Source organism: Hylobates moloch, unplaced genomic scaffold (assembly GCF_009828535.3).
Source record: "Hylobates moloch isolate HMO894 unplaced genomic scaffold, HMol_V3 SCAFFOLD_14, whole genome shotgun sequence".
NCBI lineage: Eukaryota > Metazoa > Chordata > Mammalia > Primates > Hylobatidae > Hylobates > Hylobates moloch.
The window spans coordinates 79,331,827-79,346,293 of NW_026652289.1; the positions used below are offsets into that span (position 1 = coordinate 79,331,827).

Sequence of the window (14,467 nt, forward strand, 5' to 3'; positions counted from 1 at the left end):
GTTCCTTTGCTTTCTGTCTACAAAACACATTGTAGAAAGCTTGTAAAGAGAAAACCATAAAATACACATAATTTTAGAATGTCCAAAACCATCAGTTAGAAACTTAGCTAAGAGAAGTTGATAAGAAAAGTAGATAGAGATGAGAGCAAGGGGGAGGGGAGATATTATGATACTACGTTTTGTCATAAATCTGCTAGGTATTATAAATTAGAACCATTTGGCCGGGCGCGGTGGCTCAAGCCTGTAATCCCAGCACTTTGGGAGGCCGAGGCAGGCGGATCACAAGGTCAGGAGATCGAGACCAACACGGTGAAACCCCGTCTCCACTAAAAATACAAAAAATTAGCCGGGCGTGTTGGCGGGCGCCTGTAGTCCCAGCTACTTGGGAGGCTGAGACAGGAGAATGGCGTGAACCCGGGAGGTGGAGCTTGCAGTGAGCCGAGATCGCGCCACTGCACTCCAGCCTGGGGGACAGAGCAAGACTCTGTCTCAAAAAAAAAAAAGAACCGTTTACGTGTTAGGTCAGTAGAAAGCTACATGTGATCTGTAGCTTATTGGTTTAATTTTTTTTTTTTTTTTTTTTTGGAGATGGAGTCTCGCTCTGTCACCCAGGCTAGGGTGCAGTGGTGCGATCTTGGCTCACTGCAATCTCTGCCTCCCAGGTTCAAGTGATTCTCGTGCCTCAGCCTCCCTAATAGCTGGGATTACAGGTGTGCGCCACCACGCCCAGCTAATTTTTGTATTTTTAGTAGAGACGGGGTTTCACCATGTTGGTCAGGCTGGTCTCGAACTTCTGACCTCAGGTGCGCCATCCACCTTGATCTCCCAAAGTGCTGGGATTACAGGCATGAGCCACCACACCCGGCCCCTAATATTCTCTTGGCCACAAAATTATGAGATACATTATGAATTTAATAAACATATAAGTTGGAAAATAAACTTTATCATCACCTGGCTGTCTCCCTGCTACCTCAGACTCTATATAAAGGAATCATTTTTCCTTTTAAAACCTACTCTACCCTCTGTCTTCTCTATTGTGCTTTATGGTTCCACTATTCTTTCAACTACTAAAGATTATTTCTCTTTTTCTGTGTTTCCAGTGTCTTCCACATTTATTCCTTCCTTTTCATTTTGACTGTCAGAACCCACATTTAGTCCTTTTTATTTTAGCTTTAGATTTGCAGTAGTCTCCCAGCTGATATTCCCATCCCCATAGTACCTGCACCAACTCATTTGACATACTACTCAGAAGTCATCTTCCAAAAATAGATTTACAATCAGTGGTTTCCCATTGTCTTCCACAATCGTTATTGTGGAAGAGAGCTTCCTCTCCCTAGATTTCAAGGCTTTCAACACATCAAGCCTTATTGCTGACTCCTGACATAGCCCTGCATGATCTGCTTTGGTGGCTTTATCTGTGCTGTAACTATAGCATATATAGAAATACAGTCCCTGTGGTTTTTGCTAGTCAAAATATTATATGTCAAGATTCATCGTAAAAGCCATCAGAATCTTATTTTTCTTATTTTATAGACACTGTGTTTGTAAATAAAATGTCAATAGATATTATACATTCAAAATCTGTTACATTTAAAATTGTGATTATGCAAATTTTAATCACTAGCACTCTAAAACTTTACACAATAACATATAGGGGGAAAAAGGACTTCATATTGAATCTCCATTCCTATAGGCCTTTGCTTTCACGTTCACACTGTCTATTTTTGTTTTTATTTTTTGTTGTTGTTGCTGTTTTGAGATGGAGTTTCACTCTTGTTGCCCAGGCTGGAGTGCAATTGTGCAATCTCTCCTCACTGCAACCTCCGCCTTCTGGGTTCAAGTGATTCTCCTGCCTCAGCCTCCCAAGTAGCTGGGATTACAGGTGCACACCACCATGCCCAGCAAGTTTTTGTATTTTTAGTAGAGATGGGGTTTCACCATGTTGGCCAGGCTGGTCTTGAACTCCTGACCTCAAGATAATCCACCTGCCTCGGGCTCCCAAAGTGCTGGGATTACAGGCGTGAGCCACTGTGCCTGGCCCACACTGTTTATTTTTTTACTGTTTTATTTTTATTTTTGTTTTTTTGAGACGGAGTCTTGCTCTGTTGCCCAGGCTGGAGTGCAGTGGCCCGATCTTGGCTCACCGCAACCTCCGCCTCCCTGGTTTGAGCGATTCTCCTGCCTCAGACTTCTGAGCAGCTGGGACTACAGGCGCCCACCACCACACCCGGCTAATTTTTTGTATTTTTAGTAGAGACAGGGTTGTTAGCCAGGATGGTCTCAGTCTCCTGACCTTGTGATCTGCCCGCCTCGGCCTCTCAAAGTGTTGGGATTACAGGCGTGAGCCACTGCACCGGCCTACACTGTTTATTTTTGAACATGTCATATATATTACAAAATTCTAAAGTTACAAAAGGGTATAAAATATGGAATAACTTTTCTCCCCTTCCTGTTGTCCCCTCCCCACAGTTCCTCCTTCTTGGAAACAATAGTGTTATCAGTTTCTTGCACGTGTTCATCCAGGGAGAGTTTAACTAGAGACACATGTTTAATTTATGTATGGATTTGGGAATGGTAGGGGTGTGCATTGAAACTCAGTAATAAGAAACCAAGTTATTCAGCCGGGCGCGGTGGTTCACTGTAATCCCAGCACTTTGGGAGGCCGAGGCAGGTGGATCACGAGGTCAGGAGATCGAGACCACGGTGAAACCCCGTCTCTACTAAAAATACAAAAAAATTAGCCGGGCGTGGTGGCGGGCGCCTGTAGTCTCAGCTACTCGGAGAGGCTGAGGCAGGAGAATGGCATGAACCTGGAAGGCGGAGCTTGCAGTGAGCCGAGATCGCGCCACTGCACTCCAGCCTGGGCGACAGAGCGAGACTCCATCTCAAAAAAAAAAAAAAAAAAAAAGAAACCAAGTTATTCAATTTAAAAAAGGGCAAAAAATATGAATAGAGGCTTCCCCAAAGAAGATATATGAATAGCAAATAAGCACATGAAGAGATGCTCGATTAGTCACTAGGGAAATGTAAATGAAAGTCACAACGAAATATATCACACACCTATTAAAATGACTAAAATTAGGGGCTGGGCACCCCCGGTGGCTCACGCCTGTAATCCCAGCACTTTGGGAGGCCGAGGCGGGAGGATCACTTGAGGTCAGCCTGGCCAACATGGTGAAACCCCGTCTCTACTAAAAGTACAAAAATTAGCTGGGTGTGGTGGCGTGTGCCTGTAATCCCAGCTACTCGAGAGGCTGAGACAGGAGAATTGCTTGAACTCGGGAGTTAGAGGTTGCAGTGTGCTGGGATCGGGCCACTGCACTCCAGCCTGGGTGACAGAGTGAGACTCCATCTCAAAATAAATATATAAATAAATAAAGACTAAAATTAAAAGATTGTCCATATTCACATAGAGGGGAACAATGCACACTGGGGCCTTCCGGAGGGTTGGGTGGGTGGAGGGAGAGGATCAGAAAAAATAACTAATGTATACTGGGCTTAATACCTGAGTGATGAAATAATCTGTACAATGAACGCCTACGACACACCTTTACCTATGTAACAAACCTGCACATCCTGCACATGTACCCTTGAACTTAAAAATAAAAAAAAATTGTTCATATTAAGTGTTGGTGAGGTGGAGAACAAACTAGAATTATATGCTCCTGATGTGAATGTAAAATAGTACTACTTTAGAAAGATGGCAGTTTCTAAAAACTTAAACATACACTTGCCGGGTGCAGTGGCTCATGCCTGTTATCCCAGCACTTTGGGAGGCCAAAGTGGGCAGATCACAAGCTTAGGAGTTCAAGACCAGCCTGACCAACATGGTGAAACCCCATCTCTACCAAAAATACAAAAGCTAGCCGGGTTTGGTGGCGCATTTCCTGTAATCCCAGCTACTGAAGAGCCTGAGGCAGGAGAATCTCTTGATCCCAGGAGGCAGAGGTTGCAGTGAGCCGAGATCACGCCATTGCACTCCAGCCTGGGAGGACAGAGGAAGACTCTGTCTCAAAACAAACAAACAAACACACCTATGGTGTAACCCAAATATTTCACTCCTAGGTATTTAAGAGCAAAGGAAGTATATGTCCACATGAAGACATATACAAATGCTCATAGTGGCTTTATTTGTAATAACTAAGAACTTGGAACAACTCAAATGTCTATCAGCAGATGAATAGTTTATCAAACTGTGGTATATCGGTAAAATGGAACGAATGTTAAGCAATAAAAAAGGAATGAACTACTGATACATGCAACATGAATCCATCTCAAAATCATTTCGTTGAGTGAAAGAAGGCATGCACTGTATTATTTCATTTATATAAAATTCCATGAAAAGCAAACTATAGTGACTGCAGATCAGTGGTTGCCTGAAAAGTGGGTGGGACTAGTGAAAGGCACAGATTGCAAAAGTGCACGAGGAAACTTTTAGAGGCTTTGATATGCTCATTATCATGATTTTGGCAATAGTTTCACAAATGTTATGTTCACGTCAAAACGCATCAAATTTTACAACCTAAATATGTGTTTTTATTATTATTTTATTTTTATCTTTTGAGACGAGTCTCGCTCTGTCACCAAGCTGGAGTGCAATGGCGCAATCTCGGCTCACTGCAACCTCCGCCTCTCTGCTTCAAGCAATTCTCCTGAATCCGAGTAGCTGGAACTACAGGCGGGCGCCACCAGGCCCGGCTAATTTTTTTGTTTTTTAGTAGAGACGGGGGTTTCACCATGTTAGCCAGGCTGGTCTCGAACTCCTGACCTCAGGCAATCGGCCAGCTTCAGCCTCCCAAAATGCTGGGATTACAGGCGTGAGCCACCGCGCCTGGCTGGGTTATTGTATGTCAATTTTTGCCTCCATAAAATTGTTAAGGCCTGTAATCCTAGCACTTTGGGAGGCCGAGGCAGGCGGATTACCTAAAGTCGGGGAGTTCGAGACCAGCCTAACCAACACGGAGAAACCCTGTCTCTACTAAAAATACAAAAATTAGCTGTGCATGGTGGCGCATGCCTGTAATCCCAGCAACACGGGAGGCTGAGGCAGGAGAATCGCTTGAACTCGGGAGGCAGAGGTTGCCGTAAGCCGAGATTGCACCATTGCACTCCAGCCTGGGCAACAAGAGTGAAACTCCATCTCAAAAAAAAAACAAAACTAAACTAAAACACTGTTAAGGGCAGTTAAAACCCAGCCCATATTCCCAGGCTGTTTTTTGTTTGTTTGTTTTGTTTTGTTTTGTTTTTTTCTTTAGGGTTGAAAAAAACTAAATCCCCATTCACCGCACACGGCACTCCTCACTAACCACGAGAAACCCCACCCAACACCATCCACCGGGTCCCTCCCTTGCCATCCTAATCCCGCTGGCGAGGTGTCTTCTCTCTGCCGCCCGCTAGAGAGCGCGTACAGAGGAGGTAAAAGCTTTTGGCTCGCTAGCTCAGCCCCAACGCCTGCATGAACTTCCGGCTACACGCCATTCCGCTTCCCGGGGAACGCTTGGGCTGTTGTACGGGTTCCTTACGGGACTCTGAAGACTGAGGATATCCGGCCCGGAGCGTTTGTGCGGCGCGGAGTTAAGCGCCCCGGCAGTAACTTAGGGGAAGTGGACCAGGGGTGCCGCTGCCCAGAGCGGTCCTTTCGTTTCCACTGGAGTGGAGGGCAGAGTGCTGCCATGGCAGCCCCTGCGCAGCCCAAGAAGATCGTGGCCCCTACGGTGTCCCAGATCAATGCGGAGTTCGTGACTCAGGTGAGCTCGGGCGAGTCTGGTGTGTGTGAGTGGGTATGGACGTCGTGGCCCCGAGGCCTGGTGGTGGGTTTTTTTTTCAAGATGTAGGAGCACGGAGGAGGCATTCGTTTGTTAATTGATTCACACACGTCTTTTTACTGAGTATCAGCTCCGTGCCGGCCACTATGCTAGGTGCTGGGCATACCGTGGTGAAAGAAGCTGCCCTGCCCTGATGAGTTCATGGCCCAAGGAAGACAGACACATGAAAAGAAAAGTACTGTATGAGTTTTGCTGTGTTGGAGTTTGTCTCAGGAACAATGGATTCAGAAAGGAGGGAACACCCCAATCTATCTGAGACTGGCAAGTAGGCTTCGCAGCAGAGTGATGCTGGACTGCCTCTTCAAGTAGGAGTAGGCTTTTTCCTGGTCCTTAGAGTTTCCTGAGTTTTTGAGCAGTGATGAGAAACTGACAAGACACCTCCAAATAGACCCGTCTAAAAAGAGAGTAATTCTGTAGTTTGAGAGCGTTCATTTAGAATCTGTTTACTATCTTGCATTGTGAGCCACAGTTGGCTTTGGATAGGGAACCACAGTCCTGTGATTGTCAGCATCATTCCTCATTCTTATTTATTTGCGAATTGCGTAAGAGTGTAAGTAGTTCAATGTAGAAGTTATCATGCCCACCTGCTTCTTTATTCTTTATTCCTTGTCTCAACAGATTTGCCAGGGCAGAAGCCTAGGGAGTGATTTTGAATCCTCCCTTTCCCTTAGTCCCTACATTTCTACATTCTAAATATGTTTTGAATCTATCTGGTGTTGTATATCTCTGTCACCTTAAGCCTGGTTGCCATTGTTTTCTGCCTGGACCAAGGTATCGTAATCTGTTATATTGTCCTTCCTCTTGCTCTCCTCTAGCCCATTCTTCATGTTGCTTTCCGAGTGATTTCGTACAAGTGCAAATCTCATCGTATCACTTGCCTTCTTAAAATCTCTTCCTTCCGGCCGGGCGCAGTGGCTCACGCCTGTAATCCCAGCACTTTGGGAGGCTGAGGCGGGCGGATCACGAGGTCAGGAAATCGAGACCATCCTGGCTAACACGGTGAAACCCCGTCTCTACTAAAAATACAAAAAATCAGCCGGGCGTGTTGGCGGGCGCCTGTAGTCCCAGCTACTCGGGAGGCTGAGGCAGGAGAATGGCGTGAACCCGGGAGGCGGAGCTTGCAGTGAACAGAGATTGTGCCACTGCACTCCAGCCCGGGCAACAGTGTGAGACTCCGTCTCAAAAAAAAAAAAAAAAAATCTCTTCCTTCCTTTCTTCCTTTTCTTCTTTCAAGATAGGGTCTCGCTATGTTGGCGGGGCTCAAGTGATCCTTCCACCTCAGCCTCCCTTGTAGCTGGGACTACAGGGACTACACTAAGGCTGGCTGTCCTTAAAATCTTCAGCCGGGCGCGATAGCTCATGCCTGTAATCCCAGCACTTTGGGAGGCCGTGGCAGGTCGGTCACCTGAGGTCGGGAGTTAGAGACCAGCCTGACCAACATGGAGAAACCCTGTGTCTACTAAAAATACAAAAGTAGGCAGGCTTGGTGGCACACGCCTGTAATCACAGCTACTCGGGAGGCTGAGGCAGGAGAATTGCTTGAACCCAGGAGGCGGAGGTTGCAATGAGCCAAGATCGCACCATTGCACTCCAGCCTGGGCAACAAGAGCAAAACTCTGTCTAAAAACAAAACAAAACAAGACAAAAAAAACTTTAAAGAATTCTAATTACCCTTAGGTTAATGGCTGAAATCCTTCATAGTGTTGTGTGATTTGACCTGTGCTTATATCTTCAGTTTCCTCTTTTTCCTCTTCCTTTCTAACTCTGTGCCTTAGCCGTACAGAACTTCATTTATTTGAATGTGCCATGCTATCTTTCATCTCCTGGCCTTTCAACATTATTTTCTCTGCTAGGAATCCTCTTTTTTTTTCTCCCCACCTTCCTTTATTCATTCTCATCCTTCTACACTACTTTAGACAGGCTTTTCCTGACAACTTAAACGAGATTAGAGGTCTGTTTCCCCATATACCTGCATTTTTGCAGTAGAAGTCATTTATTAGTTTACTTCTGTCATGGAACTCACATTTTAGAGGGAAGAACCAGACAGATGAACAGTATAGTTTCATACACTGATAAATGCTATGAGGAAAATGAAACAGGGCTGTGACAGACTGGTTTGAGGTGTACGAAAGACAGTCAGGAAAGTCCTCTCTGAGGTGACATTTGAGCTAACACCTGAATGCAAAGAAGGAGCCAGTTTTGAGAAGAGCAAGGAAATAGCAAGTACACACACCTTAAGGTATGAATGTAAAGAAGGCCAGGGTGGGCCGGGTGCAGTGGCTTGTGGCTCGCAGTCGGATTACGCCTGTAATCCCAGCACTTTGGGAGGCCAAGGTGGACGGATCACCTGAGGTCGGGAGTTCGAGACCAGCCTGGCCAACATGGAGAAACCCTGTCTCTACTAAAAATACAAAATTAGCCGGACGTGGTGGTGCATGCCTGTAATCCCAGCTACTCAGGAGGCTGAGGCAGGAGAATCACTTGAACCCAGGAAGCAGAGGTTGCAGTGAGCTGAGATTACGCCATTGTACTTCAGCCTGGGCAACAAGAGCGAAACTCCATCTCAAAAAAAAAAAAAAAAAAAAAAAAAGGGCCAGGGTGGCCTTGAAGGCAAAGATTACCTTTCTTTGCACTCTAGAAGAGCCTAAACAGTATCTGGCAAATATTAGACATTAATGATTGTTCCCATGGCCCAAGATTGCTGAGAGCCTTCCTTTCTCGCACTACATCTTAATGATCTGGCATATTTGTTCATTAATTCACTTATGTATTCATTTGACAAATACTCATCACACAGTGTGTGCCTAGTACGATACCAGGTGCTGGGAGTACATGGGGAATAAAACAGACATGTTCTCACAATCTAACGCACAGCCCGTGGAAGGAGACTTTAAGGGACTTAAAGAACTCACTGTAGTTTAATGTGAGAAATGCCAGATTGGGGTATGAGGGAAGTGCTTTGAAAAAGAGCATGAAATTATTACTTTGTTGGACTTTGAAATGTAGGGAGGAAAGTGGGGGAATTGGTTTTCTAGGTAGAGCGGACATCTTGGGCTTAGGTGTTTTCTTCTTTTTTCTTTTTAATTTAATTTCTGAGCATCTGGCATACCTAGCCAGAAAAGGTACTTTTTAAATTATTTATTGAATGAATGAGATCAAGAGTTTAAAATTTAGTTTTAAGGCGATTAGAGATCTGAGCTTTGTGACCTCACTTTTTTATACCATTATATTTTTATTTCCTGTTTTGTCTTTCAGTAAGGTTTACTTTAAGCAGTTTATACTGTCATAGCTGTACTAAGTGGAGAATGGAAACTTTTTATTTTACATGAGACTAGAGAGTTTGAGGGAGGGCACTGTGTATATACTGCGAGATCGTGATATTTGAGACATTACACGTTAGACCCCAAGGGAAAGGAGAAACTCAGAGAAGAGACATGATAGATGTTTGCTAATCTTTAATCAAGTACAGATGTACAGTAAGCAGTTTCGATCGGAAGATAGGATATACATTTTTATTTGTAATTTCCTGAGTCCATCATAACAGGTTAGATTCAATTCTCTTAATGGTATGAGGTAAGAAGAAGATGACTGAATTTATGATGCCCGTAGGGAGCAGAATGAGGAAATGAGGACACCACAGAATAACTGGGGGTGAGGTGAAGATTTTGTATTGAGTTGAAGAGTGATTGGCAATTTGGGAAGGTGTTGTTTATTTATTTATTTATTTATTTATTTATTTATTTATTTTTGAGATGGAGTCTTGCTCTGTTGCCCAGGCTGGGGTGCAGTGGCTTGGTGTCGGCTCACTGCAGTCTCCACCTCCCAGGTTCAAGCGATTCTCCTGCCTCAGCCTCCCAAGTAGCTGGGATTATAGGTGCATACCACCACGCCTGGCTAATTTTTGTGTTTTTAGTAGAGATGGGGTTTCACCGTGTTGGCCAGGCTGGTCTTGAACTCCTGACCTCAGGTGATCCGCCTGTCTCGGCCTCCCAAAGTGCTGAGATTACAGGCATGAGCCACCATGCCTGGCCGGAAGGTGTCATTTAAGTAGGAAGTTACTGTAATATTTTTAGAGGCTATTCCTCAGGGCCAGTGTCCTAACTGCTTGGGAGGCTCTTTAGGTGTGTTGTATGTGTTCATCGCTGAGCTATAAAAGCAAAGAAAACACGTCCCATCTCTCAAGTATTCCAATTAAGTGAGAAGGAAAGATGGATAAGCAATCAAATATTTATAATATAGAAAGGTAAGATTATAAAGAGTTATGTGCAAAATGAAGAGAAGGAGAAAGCAATTGTCACCATCAGGTAGTGTTGAGGACAGCCTCACAGAAGTAACATTTCAGATTTTGCTTCATTTGTCCATCCATTCATCCATCAGACTTTATTAGTGCCTCTGATATGCCAGACACTGCAGAGTAGTCACCTTTTTATAAATATGTTGAGTCTTTGTGCTTGCCAGTTTTCTATTTTTAAAGAGATTATAACTGGGTTTTGAAACAAAACCCTATGAATAAGACTATGCTGTTTCTTTAAATATGTAGAGAGAGTTATATATTTGTTTAAATTTCACAATTTACAGGTCAAGCCTAATCTGCTGAAATATGCCAGCTCTTATATTCTCTGTAATAAGCAGCTGATAGACTACAATTTTTTTTTTTTTTTAGGTTTTGTTATGGGTATGAACTAATCATTTAAAGGCTCATTATTTTAGAAAGTATTCATGAAGATTTTGAGTATCATTTGTAATACTTGCTCAACTATTAACTAACTATAATCTTGGGCAGATCACTTATTTTTTCTAGACCAGGGTTTCCTTATTGCTATGCTGAAGATGTTTGGCTCTGTGATTATTAACTGAGCTGTATTGTTTCTCTAGGGGTGGTTGGAGAGGATTTTTTTGTTTGTTTAAATCACAATGGCATGCTGTAGTGCAAAGCACTACTGGCATTTAGTGGTTTGGGGTCAAGGATGCCAACTGGCCTGCGTGCCTGTGTAGTCCCTTCAGATTTACTCTGTCCCCCAGTGCTGAGTAGGGCCTTGTTAAGAAACAACTTATCACTAAATGATCTGTCTTCCAGCTCTACAATGGCAAGAATCTGGAACTTAACTGTTTATACTGTTTACTTTTGCAGTTAGCTTGTAAATACTGGGCTCCCCACATCAAGAAGAAATCACCTTTTGATATAAAGGTAAGTATTTTTGGTTTCAACATAATTCTTGAGAAGTTACACTCCTTTTAAAGGGTTATTTCAACAAAAGCTTTCCATAATTTTTTTAAAATTAAAAACAACCTAAGACTCTACAAAAAATACAATTTTTTGCTTATCAAACTTAGCAATTATTTATGTTAGGAAATTTGGAAGACATATAAACTACACATAAGAAAATGATCACTACCCAGAGATAACCTCTCTTACCATTTTGTTGTATTTTCTTTAAGCCTTAAAAAAAATGTGTATGTGGCCGGGCGCGGTGGCTCACGCTTGTGATCCCAGCACTTTGGGAGGTCAAGGCCGGTGGATCACGAGGTCAGGAGATCGAGACCATCCTGGCCAACATGGTGAAACCCCGTCTCTACTAAAAATACAAAAAAATTAGCCAGGCATGGTGGTGGGCGCCTGTAGTCCCAGCTACTCGGTAGGCTGAGGCAGGAGAATGGTGTGAACGCGGGAGGCGGAGCGTGCAGTGAGCCAAGATTGCACCACTGCACTCCAGCCTGGGCGACAGAGTGAGACTCCGTCTCAAAAAAAAAATTAAAAAAAGTATATGTGTATAATTTACTTAACTGTTTTTCTGTTTATAGATTCTTAGGTTGTTTTTAATTTATCATTATTATAAATGATCATGTAATAAATATCTTTGTAAATATACAGAAATTTTTGTACAAGTTTTTGATAGTTCACTTAGGATTAAATCTGTTGTGTTATCTTGTTTTTAGAGTGGTGAATGAGGTAAAGGTCTATAATAAAGATGGAAGGAGCAGCAGTTGTATAGTGTAATAACTAAAGTCCAGTAATATTCAATGAGGGAATTGAACTTATTCAATTGACTAAGTCCAACTGAAGCAATTTAGAACAAATAATATGACAAATTCCCAAATATAGGGTTAATTCTTATTGGAATAGGTTCTTAAAGAGAGGTCTAAGGCCAGGTGTGGTGGCTCATGCCTATAATCCTAGTGCTTTGGGAGACCAAGGAGGGAAGATCACCTGAAGCCAGGAGTTTGAGACTAGACTGGGCAGTAGTGAGATCTCGTCTCTACAAAAAAATTTAAAAAATTGGCTTGGTGCAGTGGCTCACACATGTAGTCTCAGTTGCTCTGGAAGCTGAAGTGGGAGGATGACTGACTGAGTCCAGGAGTTTGAGGCTGCAGTGAACTGTAATCAGGCCACTGCACTCCAGCCTGGACAACAGAATGAGACCCTGTCCCTTAAAGAGAGTGAGGTCTTTAAATGAAATAGATGTTGAAATATTGCATACCATTCAACAAGTAATGAAGACCCTTAAGCTCTGCCATTATAAATTTAATGGTGATGCTTTAGGCACTCTTGGTAAAACTGAACTTTTTACCCAAAATTTCTTACTTTATTTGAACTTAAATTCTTACGAATATATATTTGTTTTTGCCAGTAATCTTTTTTTTTTTTTTTTTTTTTGGAGATGGAGTCTCGCTGTTGTCACCCAGTCTGGAGTGCAATGGCATGATCCTGGCTCACTGCAGCCTCCACCTCCTGGGTTCAAGCAATTCTTCTGCCTCAGCCTCCTGAGTAGCTGGGATTACAGACGCACGCCACCACGCCCTGCTAATTTTTGTATGTTTAGTAGTGACAGGTTTTTGCCATTTTGGCCAGGCTGGTCTCGAACTCCTAACTTCAGGTGATCTGCCCACCTTTGCCTCCCAAAGTGGTGAGATTACAGGCTTGAGCCACCGCACCCGGCCAACCAGTAATCTTTATTTTATTATTTAATTTGAAATTTGATGAAAACAATAACAGAGCATTTCATCTAGATTGAACAAGATTTGTTTTCCTCAGGCTGGGCGCGGTGGCTCACGCTTGTAATCCCAGCACTTTGGGAGGCCGAGGTGGGCGGATCACGAGGTCAGGAGATCGAGACCACGGTGAAACCCCGTCTCTACTAAAAATACAAAAAAAAAAATTAGCCGGGCGTGGTGGCGGGCGCCTGTAGTCCCAGCTACTCGGAGAGGCTGAGGCAGGAGAATGGCGTGAACCCGGGAGGCGGGGCTTGCAGTGAGCCGAGACTGCGCCACTGCACTCCACCCTGGGCGACAGAGCAAAACTCCGTCTCAAAAAAAAAAAAAAAAAAGATTTGTTTTCCTCATCGCCTCTCTCCCTTTACCACTCACAAATACTTATTACCCAAATATACTTGGAGCAGTTAAAAGATATTATAGGCTAGGCACCATGGCTCACGCCTGTAATCCCAGCACTTTGGGAGGCTGAGGCGGTAGATCACTTGACTTCAGGAGTTCAAGACCAACTTGGGCAACATGGTGAAACCCCCATCTCTACCAAAAATACAAAAAATTAGCTGGGTATGGTGGTGTATGCCTGTGGTCCCAGCTATTTGGGAGGCTGAGGCTGGAGGATAGTTGAGCCTGGAAGGCAGAGGTTGCAATGAGCTGTGATTGCACTGCTACACTCCACCCTGGGTGACAGAGTGAGACCCCATGTCAAAAAAAAAAAGACATTATAGTTACCATAAATAATATTATATTATACCATGTTAAAGCACGTCATAATTTTACAGTAGATTTTTTTTTTTTTTTTACTATTATTAATGCTAGCACTACTACTGCTGCTATTGATAACTGTTACTGAAGGCTCACTGTGTGCCAGTATTTGTACTAATTGTTTATATGCCCTGTCTTATTTTATTTGCAGTAATCCTGTGTGGTAGTCTGTGTTATTAGATCTGTTTTGTGGGTAAGGAAACTGAGCCTTGGAGAGGTCAGGCACTTGCCTAAGAGTTCCTGCCATCAGTAGTGAAGGCATCCAATTCCAGAGTCTGAGTTCTTTTTTTCTTTTTTTTTTTTGAGATGTACAATTCCAGAGTCAGAATTATTATTATTATTATTTTTTTTGAGATGGAGTCTCGCTCTGTTGCCAGGCTGGATGGAGTGCAGTGGTGTGACCTTGACTCACTGCAACCTCCGCCTCCCAGGTTCAAGCGATTCTCCTGCCTCAGCCTCCGAAGTAGTTGGGACTGCAGGCATGCACCACCACGCCCAGCTAATATTTGTATTTTTAGTAGAGACAGGGTTTCACCATGTTGGCCAGGATGGTCTTGATCTCTTGACCTCATGATTCACCCTCTTCGGCCTCCCAAAGTGCTCGGATTACAGGCATGAGCCACTGTGCCTGGCCAGAGTCTGAATTCTTAAGTAGTACACCATTCTGCCCATCCTCACTCAAATGAATGGAAATTCTGAAGCTCTATCATATTCATTTGGATAACGAGATGTAACAATTAGAATTTGTGTCTGTTACGTCTTCACGCCTTTTTTTTTTTTTTTTTTGAGGGGGTGTCTCTCTTTCCCCCCGGGGCTGGTGTGGGGGGGCAATCCCGGCCCCCTGCCACCCCCCCCCCCCCAGTTCCCCCCCTCCTGCCTCAGCCTCTCCG

At 43.8% G+C, this 14,467-nt stretch overlaps 1 protein-coding gene across 1 annotated transcript in view; it reads left to right on the forward strand.

Annotated features, from left to right (window-relative positions):
• The first annotated feature begins 5,497 nt into the window (after positions 1–5,497).
• AQR (aquarius intron-binding spliceosomal factor) overlaps positions 5,498–14,467 on the forward strand; it is a 119,724-nt gene continuing 110,754 nt past the window's right edge. The window contains exons 1-2 of the mRNA XM_032175964.2: positions 5,498–5,747; positions 10,957–11,013. Of these exons, the coding sequence (XP_032031855.1) occupies positions 5,673–5,747; positions 10,957–11,013 (132 nt within the window). The 5' untranslated portion in view covers positions 5,498–5,672. The remainder of the gene's footprint in view (positions 5,748–10,956; positions 11,014–14,467) is intronic.